The 26,861-nt window shown below is 43.6% G+C and overlaps 1 protein-coding gene across 2 annotated transcripts; it reads left to right on the plus strand.

The window, feature by feature from the left end:
* The first annotated feature begins 7,942 nt into the window (after positions 1–7,942).
* Positions 7,943–26,591, plus strand: WBP2 (WW domain binding protein 2). 2 transcript variants are annotated; one of them, XM_056859750.1, is made up of 8 exons: positions 7,943–8,025; positions 11,544–11,652; positions 12,502–12,637; positions 16,460–16,552; positions 19,875–20,012; positions 20,388–20,510; positions 23,974–24,050; positions 26,512–26,591. In XM_056859750.1, the coding sequence occupies exons 1-8, from the start codon at positions 7,967–7,969 to the stop codon at positions 26,563–26,565; spliced, it is 789 nt and encodes a 262-aa protein (XP_056715728.1). In that variant the 5' UTR covers positions 7,943–7,966; the 3' UTR covers positions 26,566–26,591. The 2 variants fall into 2 exon arrangements, with proteins under 2 accessions (XP_056715728.1, XP_056715737.1); XM_056859759.1 differs by having other exon boundaries at positions 26,518–26,581.
* The last annotated feature ends 270 nt before the right edge of the window (positions 26,592–26,861 follow it).

Below are 26,861 nucleotides of genomic sequence, written 5' to 3' on the forward strand. Positions count from 1 at the left end.
AAGGATTGGGTTCTCCAGTATGACTGAGAAGTAGGAGTTACTGCTGGCTATGCATACTTCATGACTGCACCTTATGCCTTCTTTTACTGCTGTTGGCACTAATTATTGTACTGTAGTAGTATTGCGAGTTCTGTGGTCTGGATCCATATATACCCGGGTGCTTCCACTTGTCTTATGGAGGGAATTTTGGCCTATTCCTCCTCCTCAATGCAGCCCTCTTCCGGAAGGTCCTCCCAACCCCTGGGAACAACTTTTTAGGGTCTGGGGCAATAAGGGGAAAGTACCAAAGACCTTTTCATGGCTCTCTGGATCCAAGCCACTTTTTCTAAGGCTTTGGGGAATCAACTGGAATGATTATAATTTTCACACTGAACGAAACCTGACAATATTAATTGTGCAATCATAAAAAAGTTATAAACCTACTAAGTTTTTTTCCTTAGATAATACTGTACTATTGTTAATTTACCTAAGATTTTCTTTCCAATTTTTGGGTAGTGCCTACCTGTTTGCTTTGGTTTTTTTCTCCAACACACAATTACTGTGTACAGAAGTCTTCTAAAGTGTGTGAGGAAATAAGGAAAAATTACAGTAACTCTGTCATTAAACAGTATTCAAACCCAATTGTAATTTCTCTTTCTTTGCAAGCCAGGACCAAATTAATCTGCTTTGTACAGTGTTTACTGCTTATACCAGTCCACTATAGGCAGACAGTTGTTGGCAACCATGTACCATAGCAGCTATTAAGATTATTACTTAACCCATCTTCCCATATATTGGATAAAAGAAACTTAGAGCACAATCCTGAAAGGGAGGGATGAATCAGCATAGGAGCCGGTGTGATCCCCCGCCAACGTAAGTGCCCATTTATCCTGGAATAAGGGGCACTTATGCTGGCATAGGGGGGCATTCACACTGGCACCAGTAAACCATGCTGTTGTGTGGGGCTTCGCCACCAGCACAGCCATGCCGGGTGGGGGGCAGAACTGCCTTCAGGCAGCATCCTAACCCCTTTCGCCCCCTCAAGTTGCAGCGTGGCTATGCCCCCTTTTTTGGTGGTGTGGCCTCGCTGTTTTCTGTGAGGGCATTTTCCCCATTTTACATTTTAAATTGTTTTATTTTCTCCATGGCAGCCAGGAAGCCTCTGTGGAGGCACCGCGGCTGCGCTGTTCCTGGCCGCTGCGCATCCACCACCCCCCTTCAGGAATGGGCTGTTATACACTATTTTGCCTGTATAAAGGAATGGTCTTGCATTTCTTTGTTTTATGGAGTGTGTATATCTCCTTGATTACATCAGCCAAGGTCTGTGTCTCAAACACTGCCATCCTGAGCAGAGTTACTCCCTTCTAGGTCCATTGAAGTCAATGGGTTTAGGAGGACATAATTTTAAGGATTGTGCGGAAATGGTCCTGAAATGTGTTAAAATTACTGCTGTGCATAATGATGGCACTCACATGAGAAGAGGCTCGAGAGAACACTAACAACTCATTTTACAGCTCAGCTAGTATGTAACATAAACTTTACCAACTTCTGCTATCCTCATTAATGCTCCAGTGTTTTTCCACTGACAGAATGAATGCAGTCAATGAAGTAGTTGGTGAAACAACCCTATTCCTCATTTGTACTGGCCCAATCTGCTTATAGTACTGATGTAATGTCAGTGCGTAACACGGTAATATTACAGATTGAGGTGATATACCAGCATAACCGTTGATACGTCACAAGCTAAAGATTTAACTTGCTGGCACAGCAAGTTTGGGGATCGCATCAGAAAGCAAAGAGCTCAGTTCCTCTATAACAATGACTATCATAGAAATTTGGTGTGAGCCTGTGGACAAACTGTTTTCCAAATAAGGTAGAAAATATTGTGTTGAATGCCATGCATTTAATGGTGTCAGAACAGTTTGGTATGTAATGAATGGGGGGGGGGTAGAGAGATGCATAGCTCTTCTAGGGACTCCCTTTGGGGAGGAAAGGGTGAGGTGGTTTGAGGAGTGACCATCCTTTGTAGAGGGGGTATGAATTTGGGTATGAGCCCTAATGTATAAGTAGGTGGGGTTCAGAAGGACACGGTTGGCTGGGGCCATCTCTACATTGTATTTTGAGATAAAATAGATGGACAAGAAATAAGACAGGAGAGATCTGATTATTTTTTGTCAGTCTTCCCTTATCATTGGGCCTCTCTGTCTCCTGCCTAGGTTGGAACATGAGCCTTCACAAAAGAAAATGTATAAAAACAATAGCCCTAAACAATGGGCAGGTTACAAAGCTGCATGAGTTGCTCCCCTTAATTTATTTCTGACCAAGTGGCTAAAATTAGTTCTATTTCCATTTTGTTGTAGCTTTGCTCTTCTCTCAAACAAAACCTGCCAATGCTACCAAAACTGCAGTACTTCCCCCAACCAAATGTACATACAGTTCTTGCTTACAGCATCTTAATTTGGATTATGGCCCAGGAAAAATGAGTGTTTTATCCACAGTTGAGGCAGCCAGGAAATGTCTTCATAAAAACCATGGCATAAAACTACAACAAACTAGAATTATGATAAAAATAGCTTGTAAAACCACAGAAGTGCCAAGATTTTTCTCTAAAAAAAAATGCGTTAAATGGCATCTGTTCCATTTGGCTAATAAACCAAAACTCATGTTACAGTCACAGCAGGCTCACATGATTGCTGCCTCCTGTGTAAATGATGACCATCGGATGATTTAGTGTACTTTGTTATAAAGGCTGAAAAGCAAATAAAAATAAGATTTACTACAAATTATGAATAGCAATACTGTCCAGAGAATGAAATAAATCTCTGGCCTTGCTTTACAGTAGTGGTATGGAAAACATAAATCAGCATATTTAGCAAAGAGAAAGCTACAATTGGATCCCTCTTAAAGTTACGTGGTGGTAAAAGAGAAGAAAATTGCTGTTGGCCCCCAATCAAACTAGTGTGCATCAGTTTCACGCTGAAGTTCTATTGATATCAATAGAGCTTACATTTCTCATAGCTAACATTGATGTCAGTAATATTTCAGTACAACAAACTAGTTTGATTGAAACAACTTACCATTTTCGGAGACACTGAACTATAAAACACTGAAAGGTATTATACAAACTTATCCAACTTGGCTATAAAACAGCCTTTCTAAAAACTAAAGGCTTAGAGAATTTGGAAATAGTGAAATTGCATTTCAAAGGCATACGTTAATATAATTGTCTTGATTTTAAAATGAAGTGCAGCACTGAGATCCCCCCCCCCGATACATTTAAAAGCATTTGGGGTAAATATTCAGTAAAGTCAATAGGATTACTTCTGGGTGATAATTTTCCAAAGGACTGGAGGCTGAATTTTTGGCCTGCATGTTTGTACACACACTAAATACAATCTTTAAAAAATCATATTTACACCCTTTGGAGAAAATGAGGTCAGAAGGATGTAACTTTGTCTAGGATTGCACTGTTACCTTTCACTGTGTGCTCCAAGGGGTGAGAAATTAAAAAAATATCACTTTATGCTTTAGAAACCTTGCTTTTGTGCTATTCAAAACAACTCAAATTGAATCTGCTGTGTTCTTTTTATGCTATCCTGGATCTTCCTTTTTATATATGTATGTGCTGTACACAGCTAATATTAGGTTTTAAAAGATGCTTCTTGTGCAAGTCTCTATGCATGCAGTATGCACAGGGGGATGTAGTGCTAGCATGCAGGTTGGCTGCAGTATTGTGTAATGTTGTACCATGTACCTCCTTGCATCACATACAAGAGAGTATATTTCACACAACTGTCTTTACATTGACATTAAGCAGAAGTGTATTTGCATAATGCAAATCATGTCACCTTCGTTTTTATAGTTTTGTTTTTTAATATTAAAGGTAAAGGTCTCCTGTGCAAGCACCGGGTCATTCCTGACCCATGGGGTGACGTCACATCCCGATGTTTACTAGGCAGACTTTGTTCGCGGGGTGGTTTGCCAGTGCCTTCCCCAGTCATCTTCCCTTTACCCCCAGCAAGCTGGGTACTCATTTGACTGACCTCAGGAGGATGGAAGGCTGAGTCAACCTTGAGCCGGCTACCTGAAACCGACTTCCATCTGGATCGAACTCAGGTCGTGAACAGAGCTTGCACTACAGTACTGCAACTTACCACTCTGCGCCACGGGGCTCTTCCATTTTTAATATTAGCACACCAATTAATGTCTTCACTCAGAAACGAGGTTAGGTTCACATTCTCGAAAAGATTTGTTAAGCTGTTGTAGTGCCATCGCAGAACAACCCCTGAGGAGGATTAGGGAGTGGTGTAGTCAGGTGACCATAGTCTGGCTTCAAGGTATTGGCATGGGTATATGGTTTAATACCCATAAGTGGCTTAATACCCGTAAGTATGGTTTAATACCCATAAGTGGCTGCAGGATTCATTCCTCCCAGTCAGGTAGCCTTCCTAATAAGTGAGTTCCTAGTGCCGCTGTTACTAGTACTGGGGGGCTGCGCCCAATATGCTGAAAAGTGTAGAAGAGCAAGAGGTTGCAGTAGCCAGTGGAGCTTCACCAGAGACCAGGAAGTGTGAAACCAGGTGCAGAGGAGTAGCCATTGCTGTAGGAAGGTTCCTCCCCCGCCCAAAAAACCCCCTAAAAGGCTGCAGTTTTTATGTATATTGTGGGCTGTTTCTTTTCTATAATAAAAGTACATTTGGATTGCCCAGATACCTTGCTTCGCTGAGCTTCATTGACCACCCAAATCCATTAAAGAACCCCCTGCCTTGGGCAAAAACAGCCTCTGGCGAAACGGCTGTTAAACAGCGGACCCTCTGGAACAATACATGCTTAATGGTGAGGGGAGCATGCCTATTATTTTGGGTGCGCTGGAACACAGGCAGGATGGTGCTGCCACAGTCGTCTTGTTTCGGGGCTTCCTGGAGGCACCTGGTTGGCCACTGTGGGAACAGACTGCTGGACTTGATGGCCCTTGGTCTGATCCAGTAGGGCCTTATGTTCTTATGGGAACAGTGCAAGACACTCACATTGGTACAGTTTTGCTCTTCAGGAGGTATGGAATTTAGGTGGCAGCAGGGTTCCTGTTCTTTACTTGGCAGGGCAGTCCAACAGTTCTCTGTTTTGATATTTCATACACCAATTCAGCCCCATTTTTACCCTACTGTTACATGTTAAGACCTAATTCCAGAGAGGTCACAGCTTTGATGTATCTGAATGAGTGAACTCTGATTCACCAAATGGAACCAGTTTTGTGAGTCCTTAAGGTGCCTTTGGACTAATGGTTCATTACGTTCACGAATAGTATTTAAGTTTTATAGGCAGCCTCTCCCACAAAATAGGACCTAAGGAAACTTGCATCAATTTTGAAACATCCAATATTTTAAAACCGCAACAATCAAATTAAAACCAGTCCAATAATAATTTAACATCCTTATCAAGAGTATTAGCCAAACACCTGTATAAAAAAAAATCAGCTTTGCATAACATTTTAAAACTCAGCAACATGGTGGTCTTACACACCCTAACAGCCAAGTTGGCTCCTAGTATAACACACAGCACACCAGGTTGCAGCAGGCGTGACTGAGGCAGAGCTGGATTTATGCAAAAACTAATAAGTAAACTACAGTTCAGGGCCTCACGTTATGAGGGACTTAGAAACACAAAAATGGCTACATTAGAATTTGTTGGTAATGTAATGGGGGCCCAATATAAACAGTTTAAACCAGTGGTTCTCATCCTTTTTCCGACCGTGGCCCCCTTCTGACCTTGTTTCCTTCCTGTGTCCCCCCCCCCCCGTCCTATCATAGAAAGGTAGCTATTTAAATGTTTTGTTTTTAAACAGCCAAGGAACAAAGAAGCATAAACAGCCACGCAAAATGCACAGGTGCAGTTCTTATTGGGAAACTGAAATGTACAAAAAAAAAATCACCCCGCCAAAAAAGGGAATACAACACGCTAATGTTCACATACAAGCGCAGCGGTGGAGTGCAGAAGTGAGAAGGAGAAGGAAGCGGAAGCGATGTTGCCGCAGAGTGCGCACGGCGATCTATCCACTGGGAGGCATGGTCACTTCTCCGTTCACTCTACTTCTCTGTTTTCTATTTTCTTTTCTTGGTCACTTCTCTGTTTTCTTCACTTCTCACTTCCCTCTGTGGCCCCCTAGTCTCATGCCGTGGCCCCCCTATTTACGCAATTTTCACCTGTGGCCCCCCTGGAATATCCCGTGGGGGGCATATGGCCCCAGGTTGAGAACCACTGTTTTAAACTGTTAAATTTAACATAGTTTAGGACTTCAGCATTTCTTAATCCGGCCCTGGTCAGAGGAGTGGAAGGAACGATTACAGTGCATTCCTAAGGAGACTCCAGCCTAAGCCCATTGAAATGAATGGGCTTAGAGTAACTCTCCTTATGGAATGCGCTGTTGGTCTGCCGTCCTGCACAAACCCTATCTACGAATTACTGAATTTCGATCCTATGAAATGTTGGTAGCGAATCCCACTTGCTTCATTGGGACCTACTCCTGAGTAACTGTACCTAAGCTCAGACTGCATATATGTATGAGGTAAGGCGTCAGTTGTTTCTTCGAGTCCTGTTTTAATGCAACCTGCTTTTAAAACCACACGTCCCGTATATGTAGCGGCTTTCTATTTAATAGCGAACAGTATCGGTAGAAATGCTTACAGCTGTATTTTAAGCATGCTGTATGCTTATTCACTCTAGTTAATGGGGCTTACTCTCACGTAAGAGTTTTAGGATTGTGTGGGTTAAGTGCCGTCAAGTCGCTTCCAACTCATGGCGACCCTATGAATCAATGTCCTCCAAAACGTCCTAACCTTAACAGCCTTGCTCAGATCTTGCAAATTGAGGGCTGCGGCTTCCTTTACAGAGTCAATCCATCTCTTGTTGGGGCTTCCTCTTTTCCTGCTGCCTTCAACTTTTTCTAGCATGTTTGTCTTTTCCAGTGACTCTTGTCTTCTCATAATGTGACCAAAGTCCAACAGCCTCAGTTTAGTCATTTTAGCTTCTAGGGTCAGTTCAGGCTTGATTTGATCTAGAACCCACTGATTTGTATCCGTAACACTCTCCTCCAACTCCAGATTTCAAAGGAATCAACTTTCTTCCTATCAGCTTTCTTCATCGTCCAGCTTTCACACCCATACATAGTAATAGGGAACACGATGGCATGAATTAACGTGATCGTGGTAGCCAGTGACACATCCTTACACTTAAGAATCTCTTCTAGCTCCTTCATGGCTGCCCTTCCCAGTTCCCAGTTTTAGGATTAAACCCTTAATTACCAGACATTTCCCATTTCCTATTCCTCCCAGTGAAGAAAGCTGATAGGAAGAAAATAGATTCCTTTGAAATGTGGTGTTGGAGGAGTGTGTAATGGATTCCGTGGACTACCCCCCCCCCAAAAAAAAAAATCAGTGGATTATAGATCAAATCAAGCCTGAACTGACCCTAGAAGCTAAAATGACGACAAGAGTCACTGGAAAAGGCAGTCATGCTAGGAAAAGTTGAGGACAGCAGGAAGAGACGAAGACCCAACAAGAGATGGATGGACTCAATAAAGGAAGCCACAGCCTTCAATTTGCAAGACCTGAGCAAGGCTGTCAAATATAGGACATTTTGGAGGACTTTCATTCATAGGGTCGCCATGAGTCGGAAGCGACTTGACGGCACTTCACACACACACACACACACACACACACTCTCTCTCTCTCTCTCTCTCTCTCTCTCTCCTCCCATTGGGGTCGATCATGGAGAGCGCTCCCTACGCCGGCCTTACTTTCCGGCAATAAACCACATTTCCCATCATGCACCTCTCCCTTCCTGCAGTATACCCCCGGTTCCGGCGTTGACTGGAGCTGAGTTACGCCGGAAATTCGTCGCCGCGGCTGCGCAGGGTAGCTTCGCGACGTCAACCCTCCGAGTTGGGCCGGCGTAGGGAGGGGGGCGGGAGGTCTGGCGCGGCTCGGCGAACATGGCGCTGAACAGGAACCACTCGGAAGAGGGCGGCGTCATCGTCAATAACAGCGAGAGGTAAGGAGCGGGTTTTGGGAGGGGGCTGCGGCGGCTGTGTTCGCGGGGCGATGGCTGCGCCTTTCCTCCCTCGGACGGTGGTTCCCAGCGAGCTCTCCCGCCCTCAGGTGCCCCTCCCCAAGGGGCGGGGTGAGAAGGGGGGGTGACCCGTCCTGCCTCCCCGCCACTGTTTTTCTCTGACTCTCACGCACCGGTGTGGTCTTTTTTTATATATATATATATATAAATTTTTATTAAATTTTTATAACATAAAACAAATCAAACAAATACAACAATAATAAAAAGTTAAAAAAAAGGAATAAACATATCTAAAAAGAAAAAACCTGATGAGTATCTATATAAACTCGTTAATACATTCCTAATTATACAATTATATAATCTAATATGATACCCATTAAACCCTCCACCCACAACAGTGACCCATCACCCGACTTCCGCAGAAGTGTCTGACAGTTTTGAAAATTTCCGGTAAGATATAAAAATGTTAAGAAAAAACTAATTACTATAACTCACTAATTAACTTAGTAACACCTGTGTGGTCTTTGGCCAGGGGGTGGGTTCACTCCGAAGTCTCTTCCTGCGTAGGTTTCAGCCCCTTGTCATTGCATGTGCGATATTTGTTTTTTTTTTTACCCCGTTCCCATAGTTCAGAGTTCACAGTGGGTCGCCGTGTTAGTCTGTCTGCAGTAGTAGAAAAGAGCAAGAGTCCAGTAGCACCTTGGGTTTTCAAACGGTATAATATACTTTTATTATGTAATTGGCAGATAATCTGATCGATTTTTATATTTTTCTACAATTACACATTCAGACATATTTTATTTTACTTGATTAATATTCATGCTTGTTATAGGGTATTGTATTCGACTAAGTTTATTTTTTCATTGAATCTGCTGTGTTGTTTTTGTGTATCAAACGGTTTTTACCCTTCCCTTCTTTTCCCTTTTGTATCCCCTTAATTATAACAATAAACCTTAAAAAAAAAAGAGTCCAGTAGCACCTGAAAGACTAACAAAAATATTTTGTGGCAGGGTATGAGCTTTCGTGAGCCGCAGCTCACAGGTGTCTGAAGAAGTGAGCTGTGGCTCACGAAAGCTCATACCCTGCCAGAAAATATTTTTGTTAGTCTTTAAGGTGCTACTGGACTCTTGCTCTTTTCTACTACCATAGTTGAGAGGTTCGTGGGGCGGCTTACAAAGAACGTCAGCAATACTTAAGCAAATATGTGTGTAAAGTGCCGTCAAGTCGCAGCCGACTTATGGCGACCCCTTTTGGGGGTTTTCATGGCCAGAGACTAACAGAGGTGGTTTGCCAGGGCCTTCCTCTGCACAGCAACCCTGGCCTTCCTTGGTGGTCTCCCATCCAAATACTAACCAGGGCTGACCCTGCTTAGCTTCTGAGATCTGACGAGATCAGGCTAGCCTGGGCCATCCAGGTCAGGGCTAAGCAAATATAACTTAGTTTAAATGCAGAGAACCAGCAAAACAAGCTAACAACCACAGACTACATTTAAGAAGTACGGCAGGGTTGAAAAGTACTCCTAATAACTTCCTTGGTGGTTGGTAGGCTAACCCAAACAGCACTTTTTGGGGTGCTTGTCACTGGTATAATGAAACGGTTTCACTGGATTAGCCCTAAAAGTCCCTTGAATCTAGCACTGCCTCCAGCAATACCTACTGACTACTTTTGGGAAGTATGCAAGTAAGGTATGATGGAGATAGTTGTTCTGTGGATTGTTTTGAATCCTCAGCAACTACTAGTTGGAGGAAGGCTGAACATGCCAGTTCCATTCTTAGCTGCTATTCAGATCTAGTGTAGTGGTTACAGTGTTGGACTAGGTAGGATCTGGGAGCCCCAGGCTCAGACCCCCACTCTGCCAAGGAAGCTTGTCAGGTGATTTTGGACACTCTCAGCCTACCTCAAAGGATTTTTGTGAGGATAAATGATGTAAACTGCTTTGGGTCCCCATTGGGGAGAAAGGTGAGATGGAAATGAAGTAAATATATGCAATTGTTTGCCTTTTATTTTCTCCCGGATCAAGCTGTTTCCCAAAGTTACTTCATATCCAGAATCTGGCAGATTCTTAGCTGCAAACCATAGTAGTCTGTGCAGAATCAAGACAAACTTGGGTGGAGAAGTGGCATGGTTCACCTCACATAGAGTCCCGTGGAAACATGACACGCAGAAGCAAACTAAGAAATAGGGGGCAATATACAGATAGCAGGTCAGTGCAAAGGCATAGCCAGAGTTGGCAGCCTTGTAGTAAAGCCAAAGGGCCAAGAAGCAGGAACCAGGGTGTGTGGAATGGCATGAATCATGAGCAGTTGGGAAGCGCACATCTATCTCGCAAGATGACCTACTATGCTGATGTTGCATTCTAGCTTCATCTAGCTTTCTTGATTTCTCCTTGTGTAGGGTTTCACACCTCATCCTACCTGTACATCTTGTAGATCACTTCCCGTATAATGTTTCACAACCTTTGCCGAGCTTTTTTTAGGTACTAGAAGTGGGAGTAATTAATGCTGGCCTCTACTCTCCCACAGTTGGGAACCAATTGCCTTTATTTCTTGGCAATATCAATTTGTATTATGGGACTATGAAGGAGCAAGCAAAGAGCAGGGTACTGTAAAAAGCTTGTGCTTTAAATTGTTGACACAGGGTTGGATCCAGCAATCTGTATCCAGAAGGATTCTTCCTGCATTCCCCAAGAACAAAGGAGAAAAGGAACAAGGGTTCATTTTGTCAGAGTAGTAAAGGGAAGAGAATGGCACAATCTCTTACAGGGGTTAAATGAAAATTGTAGAGTTGTTTTGCACACTCAGGGTGCATCAATTTGACCGTTTCCCACAGAGCACAGAAAGCATCCCTGAAAAAGGCTGCTACCTATCTCTTTCCTCTCCTCACATAATTGCTCTCTAGTTTACTGAGTGTTCCCATCCTGAAGGGAGAAACCAGATGTTCAGACTATGCTGGCCCAGTCAGCCATGTAGTTGAGCAGAGAACCAAAGGTGATTGAAGTGTATGTGAATTCATATTGCCTTAGGCTTCGATATATTGAAGTATTAACCCTGAAAGTGAAAACCACAAGGAATTCTCTTACAGTGCTGTAACAGAGTATGGAGGCTCTTATTTCGTCCAGGCCTCCAGTTGTTATACGCACTTCTACACATAACTGCTCAGTTTATAAGGCCTTGGAAATGCAGGCTGAGAAGTCCCGTCCGGCTGCATCAAGAAGGCTGGCTTTGCCACAGCTCTGCTGATGACATGGTGTGTCAGCTTTGTGACAGTTCTCCTCCTCAGCTTCAGTCTGTTCACAGAGCTTCGATTAGCCTAGCAACCAGTTATCGTTTTGCTAACATGTCTTCAGCAACGTGGACGGAAGGGAGCATAAATCTGATCATTGCAAAGATGTACAGATCTCTAAGACCTGGGGCGGGTAAGGGTAAGATGACCTGTCCTTCATATAAACCGTTGCTGAGGAATACATCCAAGTAACAGGCCTCTCTTTTCTTTGTATGTAGTGTCTTAATGACTTACAGTCACATTGAAATAACATTCCATGATATGGAGCATATGCCAGATGCATTCAAAGGGACCAAGAAAGGGAGTGTCTTCCTGACCCCATATCGTGTAAGTAGGCAAGGACTTTATGTATATAGATCCAGTATGAGGGGGTGGAAATCTCGTGGAACCAGCAGTAATTTGTTCTTGAAAGTCTAGGAAATTTCTAACCTGGTTTAATGTGATAGAACTTGAGTGATTGGTTATTTTTCTTGCTGGGAGCAGAATGACTGGTGTTTTTTTTACGCCTTTTCTTTGAAGAAAAGGTGGCTGGCTTTTTCATTTAGCTGATCATCTGATTATACTAGCCTTGAAAATCAGAAGAGGCATACGCGGTAGTTGCCGCCTTGCTATTCATGAAGGTTGTGTGTTTGAGAGCCCAGCCTGGGCATCTCTTTTTGTCTCCTCCAACTACCCTTCCGTCCCTTTGTGGAGGCTGGAAAGAAAACTGTGGCCTATTATCAGATCCCATTACTTTTCCAGCACCCTCATTCCTTGAAGTTTCATGTTAAGGCGGAGCTAACTGAAGCATACTGTGAACCGGACAGTGGCGCAGAATGGTAGAAAAATAGTGCTGATGGGGAGGGCATGTTTCCTGCTATTTATAAGAGTGGTGGTGGGTAGATTTTTCAAGGGTTGTGCATGTTTGCTTCATATATCAATTAAAGCTGTGTAGGAGCTCTGACGCTTTCTGCAGAAGGGCAGAAAGCAGTGGTAGCTAACGTGAGTTTCTAGCACAGAACTGCTGTTTCATAGTGTCATTTGGATGAGAGGCTTCTTGTTATTCTAACAGGAGTGTGATATGTATGCTTTGCCTTGCCGGACTTTTTTTTAGTTTTTAAGCTCTTTCTTCTAGCAGTAACTTGTAACTTTGTTTTCTAAATATACTTTGACGGTTGTGTCCTCTTTCCCCTGCAGGTAATCTTTGTGTCTAAAGGAAAAGATCCAATGCAGTCTTTCATGATGCCTTTCTATTTGATGAAAGATTGTGAGATCAAGCAGCCAGTTTTTGGAGCAAATTACATCAAAGGTTCAATAAAGGCAGAGGCAGGAGGTATGTTCCCTTCAGAAGCTATTCTGCTTTCATGCATTTAGTATCACAAGCATGTGCCACAAGGTAAAGAATCTGGGAGCTGACAAAGAGTTTTGGCCTCTGTGAATATAGGACAACTTTGTTTCCAGCATCACAGGCAATTTTCTTAAGGGCATAAAAATTGTAGCACGGTCTGATAAAAGCACAGTAAAGTAGCCTCTATTGTGTGGCCCCAGAATATTTGTGCTTTGGGGCATAAATTTGTAGATATAAATGCGTAGTTTTAAACAATGTGCTAGGAGCACATTGTGGGGAGTGATGTGAAAGACTCCGGAGAGCCACTACCAGTCTGAGTAGACAGTACTGACTTTGATGGACCGATGGTCTGATTCAGCATAAGGCAGCTTCATGAGCTGGTGAACTGCTTGGGTTAATCATGCATTGTGGCAAACATTTGTTCTGTTTGGCCAGTCTGAGTCTGCTGCCACCACATTTTAATTGGATGATGCCAAGTTTGTTCTGAGAGTGCATAATTTTTATTAATTTCTTACATCCAGTTGCTAGAAAAGAAAGGCGAGTTGGGAAAGAAGCATGTTTTCTGTTGCTTAAGTTGACTACATGAAGACACCATCTACATTTCAATGAAAAAGAGCCACCATGTTTCTAGTTCTTGTGGATTCAAAGGACAGTGGGATCGAAAAAGCAGCTGGGTAGACGTTCCATTACTGGTCTTGCTGCCGTTCCTTTGCTATTGCCTTTAGTAATAAGTGGCAACATGGAGGAGGGGCAGCAAACCTTCACCCCATAAGGCAGTTAGTAGTTGAGTCACTGTACCCTCTTTTGTGTCTATCTTCCTCTGTCCTGCTGTCACCGTCTTTAACCCACGCCTTTGCTAAAACTCTTAGTTCTGTGAAAGCCCCAATATCACTGTTGTAGTGCTTCAAGGATTGACTTGAGATTGTGCGGAGAATGAATTGTAAACACGTAAACAGAGCTGGGATTTTCTTTTGCAGTTATAACATCCAATCATGCCTTGAGCTGATCTAGATGTTATCAGAGTGACTCGTAATAAAGTTTTTAAAAACTTTTTTTTTAATAACACAACTGTAAGGGAAAGGGTTCACCCCGCTAATTCTCTCCCTTTACAGTTATAATGAAGCAATATTTTGCAGAAATTGAGTTCATCTCCCCCATGCCATTTATCAAAGTGAAATCGGCCAAATGATCTCATCCACTTAGCATCCTTAAATGGCTTGAGGCAAACAGCAAAGCCATGCCTCAGAAGATCTAAGAGGGGTCATTCAGTTATAGCCAGAGCCTTCTCTGGGCTGCAGCCTTATCTTGTTTAGCTGTGCAGCTCCACTTCTTCTTGCAGGCCTCCTGCTTAATTGACTGGAAAGCACTTGCACGGTGTTTGCTCCTCCAGTGCTGGAAAGAGAGGCTGTTGCCAGAAGTTATATTAGCAGTCCCCATCTCTCTCTCTCATCAAGAAATTATCCCGCTTTTCTAAAAAGGAAGTTGATTTGGACCCAGTGAGTAGCCTGGAAGCTTTTGATGCTGCAGCATTGCTGAAACTAAATGTTAAGTGTGGACCCGATCAGTCCCTCAGTCGGAGTTGTGCATAAGAGCAAGTTATGTGAGGTCATCTAAGAACATAAGAAATGCCATGCTGGATCAGACCAAGGGCCATCAAGTCCAGCAGACTGTTCACATAGTGGCCAACCAGGTGCCTCTAGGAAGCCCGCAAAACAAGACAACTGCAGCAACATTACCCTGCCTGTGTTTCACAGCACCTAATGTCTTCGGCATGCTCCTCTGATCCTGGAGAGAGTAGGTATGCATCATGACTAGTATCCATTTTTACTAGTAGCTATGAATACTCTTCCATGAACACGTCCACTCCCCTCTTAAAGCCTTCCATTTGACCACTTCCTTTCCCTCAGCGGCTCGCTGCTCTTCTGAAAGGGATCAAGAGAAGCCCTCTTTATCAAGTGGCAACAGTGGCATACTGCTGATTTTATCTTGTCAACACGGTTTTATTAATGTAAGCCACCTCATGAGTTTTTGGAACTGAGAGTGGGAGAGAAATATTTTAAATAATAGAACATATACAAAGGAACCATTTCAATGAGACAAATGTTTGAGATTGTGCTGTTTCAGCTGATGCTGTTATGGAAATCAAATGGGGAGAGATCAGATGTTTTGGGAGGTATCTGATCATACTCATTTTTATGCCCAGAACTCCTTTGCTTTCGTGGAATTTCTGGTTTGGCTTTGTTCTGTTCCCTTGACCCCCCCCCCTCTCCCTTTCCCTTCATCACAACCTATCTCAGTTCCTGCCCACCTCGGGCAAGTTCCGGGAGAGACAACATAAAAATGTTCCAAATAAATTAGTTTATCACTCACCAGTCTAGATCACTGAAAAAACTCTGGTTATAAAAAGAGCCCGCGTGTTATCTGGATAAATTGATCAAATAATTTGGTTTGGTCAAGAGGTTTGCCACAATTCTGAAACAAGCAATAAGCTTACCTTCACTTTGTCCTAATAATTGTTTACATCAAGACCAAACTATATGTATATATGTTTTATATAGCCTGGGAAACTACTAACCAGTGCATAAATAGCATTTTTCCTGTACTTTTAGACCTTAAATTAAAAGCTAATAAAATAATAGAAAATATCCCTACAGGTCTGGAGAGTATAACAACACTTAGGGTTGGACCTTGTCAGCTTTTTGCTGGCACAAGTGGGAAGAAGAGCCATTTTTTTTTGTCAGATTCCCCTGTCAGTGCAATACCACCCTTCATGATTTTTGTCTATGTGAGTCCCATGATTCCTTGCATAGCCTTTCCATTGGTCGAAGAAGCCCTTCCTTCCACTGTAATGTTCTTGTAGCACTAGTGATGCGCTATGAGTAAACATATGTGTCTTTTCCATTCTTGCAAGCCACATTTTCACCAATAATTCTGTTTTTCTAACCTGGGACGTTTTCCTTGACCCTTATAATATATGTAGCCATACCGCTCGTAGGTAGCCATACCACTCATTTTATTTTACGTCACATTTCAGTGGCTACCTAGCAACAGTAGCTGATTTTCTGTCTGACTGGATTTGCTGAATTAGCCCATGCTGACCCAGGGAAATTTAATCTCCTTGGTATTTTGGCCTGCTAGCGGTTGACAGAGTGAATTTTGCTGTCCTTTGTTTTTCCCTTAACCTTATTAAGCGGGATGTGCTTCAGATTAATGTACCTTTGGGAGATCTGAGTCCTACCACCCCTTACAGGCTTCTAAAGATATAAGGCAAGACAAGGACAATTCATGTTTTACGTCCACAAAGTTACAGTTCTGTATTTATAATATATTACACAAATCAGAAATTTAAGCCGATGTTTATAATTGTCATGTACCTGCTCAGTTTTTGTGAACTGGATATTGGGATTTCTTGAGAGTAGGCATGGTTTTGGAGGGAGAGAAGTGGGTAGATAAGGGATGGTAACACCTGGATTCTTTATTTTCAGGGGCACTAAATGATTATTTATACTGTACATTTTAAAAGACTGCATCTGTTTGTAGGAACAGGAAGACTTGTGCTTAAAAAATAATGTAGATTAGCCAAGTTATGACTGTTTTTTTTATTAAAGTGGGTGTTGCCTCCATTATAAACTGCACTAGCATTTTTTGTAAGAGTTCTTTGTATCTTGTGAAAGCACCCTTGGAAGACAAATAGCGCAGGGCACAGCTCGTGGGGTTGTGAGAAGAATCTCTGGATTACAACAACAATCTTCACGATAATAGAAGTTCATTCTTCCCCTGCATACTATTTCATCTTTTCCTCTTTAGGTGGTTGGGAAGGATCTGTAACATTCAAAATAACATTCTCAGCTGGAGGTGCTATTGAATTTGGACAGCGTATGCTTCAAGTGGCATCTCAAGGTACCGAAGCTTTTTTTTTTCAAAATAAGGACGCTCATTCAGCTAAAATATTGTCAAAGGCTTTCACGGTCAGAGTTCATTGGTTCTTGTAGGTTATCCGGGCTGTGTAACCGTGGTCTTGGTATTTTCTTTCCTGACGTTTCGCCAGCAGCTGTGGCAGGCATCTTCACAGGAGTAACACTGAAGGACAGTGTCTCTCAGTGTCAAGTGTGTAGGAAGTGTAATATATAGTCAGAAAGGGGTTGGGTTTGAGCTGAATCATTGTCCTGCAAAAAGTATCAAAGGTAATGTGCTAATCATTGTCCTGTAAGTATCAAGATAATGTGCTAATGAGGGTGTGGTATGTTAATATGGAACCATTGTATCCTGAAGTGATCTGTTAATGTGTGAAATCCAAAGCTAATCTGCATGGCTATTGTTAGTCTGGAGGTTTTCAGGACAGGAAGCCAAGCCTTATTCATTCTTAAACTCTCTTCTTTTCTGTTAAAGTTGTGCTGATGTTTATGAATTTCAATGGCTTCTCTGTGCAATCTGACAAAATAGTTGGTAGAATTGTCCAGTCTTTCAGTGTCTTGGAATAAGACCCTGTGTCCTGTTTGTGTCAGTCCATGTTCAGCCACTGCTGATTTCTCAGGTTGGCCAAGTCTGCAGTATCTTTCATGTTCTTTTATCCTTGTTTGTATGCTGCGTTTTGTGGTCCCGATGTAAACTTGTCCACAGCTGTAAGGTATACGATATACTCCTGCAGAGGTGAGGGGGTCTCTTTTGTCTTTTGCTGATCGTAGCATCTGTTGTATTTTCTTGGTGGGTTTAAACACTGTTTGTAGGTTATGTTTTTTCAAAAGTTTCTCCATCCTATCAGTGACTCCTTGAATAAATGGCAAGAATATCTTTCCTATGGGAGTCTGTTTTTCCTGAGTTTTCTGATTTTTGTTTGGTTTAATGGCCCTTCTGATTTCATTTCTGGAATAGCCGTTTGCTAGCAGTGCGTGATGTAGATGATTAATTTCTTCCTTGAGAAACTGTGGTTCACAGATCCGTCTTGCACGGTCCATTAATGTTTTGATTATTCCTCTTTTCTGATTATTCCTCTTTTCTGATTATTCCTCTTTTGATACCCTTGTCATCCGTAAAACAAACTTTCAGTTAGGTCACAAGGTCTACCGGAAACCAACTCACACAGATCGCTACTTACACAAAAGCTCCAACCACCACCCTGACAGAAAAGAGGAATAATCAAAACATTAATGGACCATGCAAGACGGATCTGTGAACCACATCTTCTCAAGACTAACAAAGTCTACAGTCCACAATAGCCATGCAGATTAGCTTTGGATTTCACACATTAACAGATCACTTCAGGATACAATGGTTCCATATTAACATACCACACCCTCATTAGCACATTATCTTGATACTTACAGGACAATGATTAGCACATTACCTTTGATACTTTTTGCAGGACAATGATTCAGCTCAAACCCAACCCCTGACTATATATTACACTTCCTACACACTTGACACTGAGAGACACTGTCCTTCAGTGTTACTCCTCTGAAGATGCTGGCCACAGCTGCTGGCGAAACGTCAGGAAAGAAAATACCAAGACCACAGTTACACAGCCCGGATAACCTACAAGAACCAATCATTCAGCTAAACTCAGACAAAGGTCTGGAGATTCTTTGCTGGTTATAAGGATAGGGACAAGACAAGACACAGGATCCTCTGCGCAGGCATCTCTCCACCGGGAAAAGCCGGGAGGTCATCCTGGGAGGGTTTCCTGTCTTTGGGGGAAACATAGAGTTCCTGTATGGTACTTGTATGTTTTTCCTCATGGGGCAAATAGCAGTTTGGGGGCAGAGTTTGTATCAGAAATCTGCATGAGAGAAGATGATGAACCCTGCCTCCTCTCTGTATAACCTCAATCCAATTTTCGCCTTCTGTGGTTGATTTTAACTTTAAAAAAGAGAGCGAGCGAACTGGGTGATCTGATCATGGGATACTGTCCATCTATATAGATCATAGTATTCCTATGGTTTGTCTTTAAATTTGCCTTGTCTTTATTGGTAAGGCTGAGGATATGCATTTCTGTATTTTTATAATGCTGGGCAAATGACCATAATAAGTTGAACTTGAACTCATATATAGATCACGATGGGTGGCCATGTTACTCTGCCACTTGCATTCTAGCCGTATCTGAAGAAGTGAGCTGTGGCTCACGAAAGGTCACACCTTGCCAGAAGTTTTGTCAGTCTTTAAGATGCTACTGGACTCCTACTCTTTTCTACATCTCATATAGAGTTAGGCTCTAAGTTTAATTTTTTTTAATGGACCCTGATTTCAACAGCGTTTTGTTAGTCTACATTAGAGAGAGAAATAGGTTCCTTCAATCGGAGTCAGCATCTGGGATAGATATTTTCTGTTAATGATCAGTTGTTTCGTGGAACAGCTGACGATCAACAGACCAGTCGTGTATATTACCAGCTCCTTTATGCATCACAGACTTCCTTCTCATTATCATGCTCACCAGTACTTGGCCTCATAGCTTCAGACAGCCACTCCAAGTACCAGGTAGCTGACAATCATAAAATCTAGCCGGTTCTGCAGTTCTCACGTCTTCTGCTTCCAACTTTGTAGTCGGTGCATGGAACGTCAGGAGGCACTGCAAGTCCTGCTTGTTTTCCAGGGCCTTTGAGGGAGTTCGAATGGCAGGCATCTGTTAAATGCTTTAAACTACTGTAAGCTGCTTTGAACCATGGGGAAAGGTGGGGTATAAATGTTTATTAAAACGTTAAATACGTTTTACTCTGTCTTTTCCCCCCTTTCTTCCGCATCATCACTCAGTCCCGCCTGCATTAACACAAGGGAAAAGCCAGACCATCTTCCATGTAGGGTTGCCAGCTGCTTGGGGAAAAATATCCTGGACTTTAATGGGATATTATTTAGCATGCAATGCTATTTACCTGCTGCCATGAAAAGCTTCAGCTGCCTGTTTCCACACACTAAGCCTCTTTTAAATGGACAGGCCATTTTTCTGCAAGCCTATTGGCAGCCCCAGTTACATTACAGAAGGCATCTTTCTTTCCCACTCTACCAGATCCCCAAATCCATAATACCAAGTTTGAGCATCATACAGGAAGGAGCTGAGAACGAATGAAGATTGCATTGTGTTCATAAGACATGGTTTGCCTTCTGTATGCCCTGTGCTTTGTTATTGTAGCCGTGAATTCATATTTGCCCAAATTGTTGCCATATAATAGCTTTGACTGTCATGGGTAGTGCTGGCAGTCTCTGACAGAATCTGCTTATCTTTGTTTTGCAGCTTCAAGAGGCGAGGTTCCCAACGGAGCTTATGGTTACTCATACATGCCAAATGGGGGTTATACCTTTCCACCCCTGGCTGCCAATGGAATGTACCCTTCCCCTCCTGCAGGGTATCCCTACCCACCACCGCCTCCTGGTGAGTCTTGGAAGTGGAATGTTCTGCAACTAGAGTGAATTATAAAAATGTGAAAACATACCCAGCATGGTGTAGTGGTTAAGAGCGGTGGACTCCAATCTGGAGACCCTTGGTTTGATTCCCCACTCTTCCACATGAAGCCAGCTTGGTGACCTTGGGCTAGTCACAGCTCTCTTAGAGCTCTCTCAGCCCCACCTACCTCACAGGGTGTCCGTTGTGGGGAGGGGGAGGTGATTGTAAGCCGGTTTGATTCTTCCTTAAGTGGCAGAGAAAGTCGGCATATAAAAACCAACTCTTCTTCTTCTACCCTTTTGTTGAGGTCTGCCTGGCCTTGACTGTGTCTTCGTTATTTGAGCCTTCCTTTCTGCCTTGCAGCCGAGTTTTATCCTGGTCCCCCCATAGATGGAGCCATGGGATACATGCAGCCTCCTCCACCTCCCTATCCTGGGCCCATGGAGCCACCCGCCTCTGGCCCGGACCTTCCCTCCACTCCAGCAGGTATGTACTCTCCCCCAATGTCGAGATCTGAAATATGAAAGGACTGGGCAAGGACTTCAGGACTCGCTGCGTTCATCAGCTTTGCCACATTTGAAGTAGCCCTAAAAGATAAAGGTGTAAGCACCCTGTGTAAGTACCGGGCCATTCCTGACCCATAGAATCATAGAGTTGGAAGGGACCACCAGGGTCATCTAGTCCAATCCCCTGCACAACGCAGGAAATTCACAACTACCTCCCCCTCACACACCCATTGCCCAGAAGATGGCCAAGATGCCCTTTCTCTCATGATCTGCCTAAGGTCATAGAATCAGCATTGCTGACAGATGGCCATCTAGCCTTTGCTTAAAAACCTCCAAGGAAGGAGAGCTCACCACCTCCCGAGGAAGCCTGTTCCACTGAGGAACCACTCTAATTGTTAGAAAATTCTTCCTTATGTCTAGACGGACCCATGGGGTGACGTCACATCCCAACATTTACTAGGCAGACTATGTTTATGGGGTGGTTTGCCTTCTCCAACTGTGTACACTTTACCCCCAGCTTCTGGGTACTTATTTCACCGACCTCGGAAGGATGAAAGGCTGAGTCAACCTTGAGTCGGCTACCGGAAACTGACTTCCGTCAGGATCGAACTCAGGCCATGAGCAGAGCTTTTGACTGCAGTACCGCAGCTTACCATTCTGCGTCACAGGGCTGTTATGAAGTAGCCCTAGCCATGGTTTATTTAAAATCCTTTCAAGAAAAGGGCTTATGTCTGGGGAAAGCTATAATGTCACGGTGCAGTCTTTCCCCCAGAGGGTGAGTTGCTGAAAATGGTACAGTGGAGGTTTCATGTTAGTCATCTGTTTCTAAAAGCAGAGCTGTCCTGCTCCATTGACAAAGGAATGGTTGTTCCTTCACCACCAGCTTTGCAAAGGCAGTTAAGCAAAATAGAGATTTTTTTTTCCAGTCTGGGTATCGTCACGAAAGATTTTAATAAGGAAAGGGGAAAAACAGAGCAATTCCATCAACACACGAGCCAGGCAAAGACTGAGCTCTGTTTTCCACTGGGATGAGCTTGTCAGGGCTTCCGAGGATAGAAGAACAGGGCAAGTTTTTGTTTTGCTGGCAAGGCTGAGTGAGACAAATAGGGGAAGAGCTGGGAGGGAGGGGCTTTTCAAGCATTTCTGAGGAACAAACTGGATTCCTGTCGGAAGACTTGGGCCAATGCTGAACAGCGGCTGTGGTGGGGGAAGGCCATGCCTTGAAGTGGAGAAGCAGTGGCAGCAGGGGGTTTGGAGCAGTGGACTCTGATCTGGAGAACCGGGTTTGATTCCCCACTCCTCCACATGAGCGGCGGAGGTTAATCTGCTGAACTGGTTTTGTTTCCCCACTCCTACACACGAAGCCAGCTGGGTGACCGTGGGCAAGTTACAGCTCTGTTAGAGCTCTCTCAGCCTCACCTACCTCACAGGCTGTCTGTTGTGGGGAGGGGAAGGGAAGGTGATTGTAAACCAGTTTGAGTCTCCCTTGAGTGGTAGAGAAAATCGGCATATAAAAACCAACTCTTCTTCTTCCTTGCATCTCATCCACTCTCCCGGTCATCGTTTCGTGCTTTCCCTCAAAAAAAGAAAAGCCCAGCATTTTAAATTAGATTTTTCCACAGTACTATAGTATAATATAATAAAACATATATAACATAACACATTTCCTACTCCCAAGAACAGAAGGAAACCGAGGCATCATAAAATGCATAAGGAAACTCCCATCTATCTTGCCTTATTATTCCACAATATTATGAACAATAATAAATGCTCAGTAAATTTATCTGAATACTGAAAAAATTTCATCTGGCTCTTTGATATATCAATTTAGCTAATACAGTATTCCCCATACAATGGAACCATTCGTCCTCTGAAGCAGGTTCTGGCTTTTTTCATTGTGCTGCTTTTGCCAATTTAGCAGTGGTAAGTAAGCTCAAGGCCAGTTCTGTATCTGAAAGGGCTCCACACCCTTTTAAATAAGCCAACCGAGTAATGTGGGTCGAGGTACATTACACCCCCCAACATATTTATTATTTATGTATTTATTCAATTTGTACCCCACCCTTTCCCAACCCAAGTCAGGCTGAGGGTGGCTTTCAGCATTATATAAATACATCAACAACAACATATAGTTAAAATTCCAATGCAAAATCCAGCAATAAATTCCAATAACAAAATCAGATCAGTCAAATGACACTTATTTATCAGTGCACAGGACCATGATGGATACGTTCCGCAGGGCCCTGGTCTCACTAGAAAGAGAGTTCCACCAGGCCGGGGCCAGAGCCAAAAAGGCCATGGCTCTGGTTGAGGACAGCTGAACGGTCTTCAGGATGGGGACCACCAGTAAGTTGTTGCTTGATGAGTGTAGTGCTCTCTGGGGGGCGTACCAGGAGAGGCGGTCCCTCATATATGATGGTCCCAGACCCTGTAAGGCTTTTAAAGGTTAAAACAAGCACCTTGAGCCTGATCTGGTACTCCACCTGGAGCCAGTGCAATCGTCAGAGCATCGGCTGAATGTGCACTCTCAGTCCTTACTGGGACCCTCGCTGCTGCATTTTGTACCAGCTGAAGTTTCCGGATCAGTCTCAAGGGCAGCCCTATATAAAGTGAGTAACATTAATCTAGCCTGGAGGTGACCGTTGCATGGATCACTATGGCTAGGTCAGGATGGGAGAGTGAGGGCACCAGCTGCCTAGCCTGGCTGAAATAATAAATAATTTGATTTCTGTCCCACCCTTTCCCCACCAGAGTCGGGCTCCGGGCAGCTCACAACCTGAAATAACAATTTAAGCAAACAGTACATCATAACAATGCCAAATAGATTATACTTAAAACCTATTATTTACAAGTCTAAAATTTTGTTGAAAAATTCTACAAGATTCAATATTGTGTCTTTCACATAGATAACAACAACAGGGTAACCAGGCGAGGAGGGATAGGATAGGATAGGCCAGCTAAGATGGAAACCGTTGTGATCCTCAACAATAAAAAAGGTTGAAACCCAGCTGAATCCAGGATAATCTGGGGGAGGGATCAATGCCTGCATCAGCTGCCTTGTACCACAAGAGGCTTGGAAGGGACAGCACTCGTGAACACATGAAGCTGCCTTCTACTGAACCGGACCCTTGGTCCATCAAAGTCAGTATTGTCTATTCAGACTGGCAGCGGCTCTCCGGGGTCTCAAGGTAGAGGTCTTTCACATCACCTACTTGCCTAGTCCCTTTAACTGGAGATGCCGGGGATTGAACCTGGGACCTTCTGCATGCCAAGCAGATGCTCTACCCCTGAGCCACAGCCCCTCTCATCTTGGGGAGAGACCTGGACAGCTGTGGAGGGAACAGCAGAGCTGTGACGTGCTGGCTATTGTGTTTGTTCAGTCGATCTCTCATGAGATGCTGACCTGTTATCTTATCTGACCTGTATTAATTTTTTTCCTACAGCTGAAGCCAAGGCTGCCGAAGCTGCTGCAAGCGCTTATTACAACCCAGGCAACCCACACAATGTCTACATGCCCATGGTAGGTGCTGCACATTTTCCTGTAGTCAGTCATCAAAGATTTTTGCCTTAGCAATGAAAAGAGACCTCCAATCTCCCAATCTGCTTTTAGGCATCCCATCCAGCCATATATTATCAGTTAGCCTGAATGCTAGAAGGATACCGTCAGTGAGCAAACCAAATTAATGTGAGCGCTGCAAGAAAGGGCAAGAGGAATCAATGCACTAGATGCTAATAGAAGCAGAAAGTGGATCTCGTGAAATACATCTTGGTGACAAAAGCAGCACGGCTTCTTTTCGTTCTGCAGGGCAAGACAATTCACTGCAAGAGCCTGTTTTATACTCTGTCACCAGGCCTAAATAGTTCAGTAGCACTTCTGGTGGGGACAAATCTATGCAATTTAATATCATATACTTTGTGAAATGGGTGATTCCCATTTATGGGTGGGGAACTGAAGCTGGAAGGTGGTGACTTAACCGAGTTCCGTCTGCGAATTCCTGGTAGAACTAATTTCTCGAACTTCCAAGTTCAGGCCCCAAGTAAACGAGGAAGCAGTTTTCAAGGTAGCTTTAAAAGGTTGCCTTGAAGTTGCGTTGACAAGTTGGAGAGTGTTTGAAGGACTAAATTTGATTCCACGATTAGTGGGAGCGGAGTCTTTTGAGTAGGGGTGGACTGTGCATTTACTAGGGATTTGCGTTCAGAATGTAACTAATCCAATTGCAGCCCAAATATGCCCCATTTGTTAAGCTCAGAAGACTGACTAATGCAAATGAAATTACCTCTCAAGATTTAGGAGCATTCAAGGAAGTTCTGTTACCTATCATTAGCTGATGCTGTTTTTATTCAGCCAGGGCTGAGCAGCATCCAGCATAAGGGGGGAAGAGTGAAATCAGTAAATTGAGGCCTGACAAGCATACCCACCCGGAAGAATGACCTGATTCTTCCGCCATGCAGAATCATCCCCGGTTGGCATTATTGTGTACTTTGTTTCCATGAGGGGTCAGGCCCCATCATGCCTATTCACATGCAAAGTAGAGCAGGTAGATGAAGGGAGGTAGAACCTGCACCATTTCATTCCTGATCTTCTGCGCCTGACTTTTTAAACAATTAAATTTTCTTCAAGCAAGCCTGCTCCTTGATGGAAGCCAGGAAGTTTGAGGGGTTAGAAGAAAAATGCTGAAAACCTTGTGTGTGTTTACTTGCGTAGCATTTAGCACTAACTTTTTGTTTAAAAATGGGCCCTTGTTCCGACCCACATCAGGGTCCTTGTGGGGGAAGGACAGAGGAAAGTGTCATCCTAATTTCTCCATATCCTTGTTCTATAAGAGAGAATTTTATTGGCTGGCAATATGGGGACCCCGTGGGAGTTGACAGTGTAGATTTCTTGGGTGAGGGATACAGGGTGAGAGCTGGTGTGGTGTAATAGATAGGGTGCTGGAGTAGGATCCTGGGAGACCTGGGTTCAAATCCCCACTTTTACCATGGAAGCTCGCTGGGCGACCTTGGGCCTGTCTCAGACTCTCAGCCTAGCCTACCTCACAGGGTTATTGTTGTAAGAAAACGGAGAAGGGGAGATTTTCTAAGCCACTTTGAATCCCAAGTAGGGAAAAAAGCAGTATAGGAATAAATGAATTGGGGAGGGGCTGGGGCTCAGCATCTGCTTGGCATGCAGAAGGTCCCAGGTTCAATCCCCGGCATTTCCAGTTAAAGAAACCAGGCAAGTAGGTGATATGAAAGACCTCTACCTAAGACCCTGGAGAGCTGCTGCCAGTCTGAGTGGACAGTACTGACTTTGATGGACCAAGGGTCTGATTCACTATAAGGTAGCTTCAGGTGTTCATGTGTTCAAATGAAAATACAGTTCCTAAGATTTTCATCCCCATTAGATGGGAATGGTTAGTGCAGGCAATGTAGAGCCTTTTGCTGCATCTAGAATGGGGATATCTTCTCCTGTGGGCCTGAAACTTGGGAGTGAGGGATCCCATTGAATCCAATGGAAAGAACTACTAAACTGACCAGGATAGAGAGTGGGATAGAAGAAGAAGGGTTGGTTTTTATATGCCAACTTTCTCTACCACTTAAGGAAGAATCAAACCGGCTTACCATCACCTTCCCTTCCCCTCCCCACAACAGACACCCTGTGAGGTAGGTGGGGCTGAGAGAGTGTGACTAGCCCGAGGTCACCCAGCTGGCTTCATGTGTAGGAATAGGGAAACAAATCCAGTTCACCAGATTAGCGTCCGCCACTCATGTGGAGGAGTGGGGAATCACACCCGATTCTCCAGATGAGAGTCCACTACTCCAAACCACCGCTCTTAACCAGTACACCACGCTGGATATACATCTAAATAAATAGATAAAGCATGCCACACATGTTGTTAAAATATTCAACAAAGTTATTAACAAACATGTCAAGTTGTACACGTCCCTAGTGTTTACTTCTAGCTATATTTGTTACATGTGTGCATTTCTTCTCATTTTAGGACCAGCCTCCTCCTCCTCCTTACTTTCCACCAGAGGACAAGAAAACTCAGTAAACCAACCACCTTTCACTGATTCCTTACCATTTGGCTAAATGTTGATTAGGGAGTCCCGTCTCCCTCCTGAACACGTAACTTCCACAAGCAGTGGTGGTAGATACGTGTGCCATCGGGAAAGAAATTTTAAAGCTCCTTGGATTGTCACACACAAACCTGAGAATTTACCGTTCCCTTCAATATGAATTATTCCTCATGCCGATGAATAGTGAAAGGAAAATTTTTGTTCTTCCTCTCCATTTTTCACCTGTCCTGGACAAAGACTTCTTCAAACTATAAATTAACTAACAGGTAGT

The sequence above is a fragment of the Euleptes europaea genome, chromosome 1 (assembly GCF_029931775.1).
Source record: "Euleptes europaea isolate rEulEur1 chromosome 1, rEulEur1.hap1, whole genome shotgun sequence".
Taxonomy (NCBI): domain Eukaryota; kingdom Metazoa; phylum Chordata; class Lepidosauria; order Squamata; family Sphaerodactylidae; genus Euleptes; species Euleptes europaea.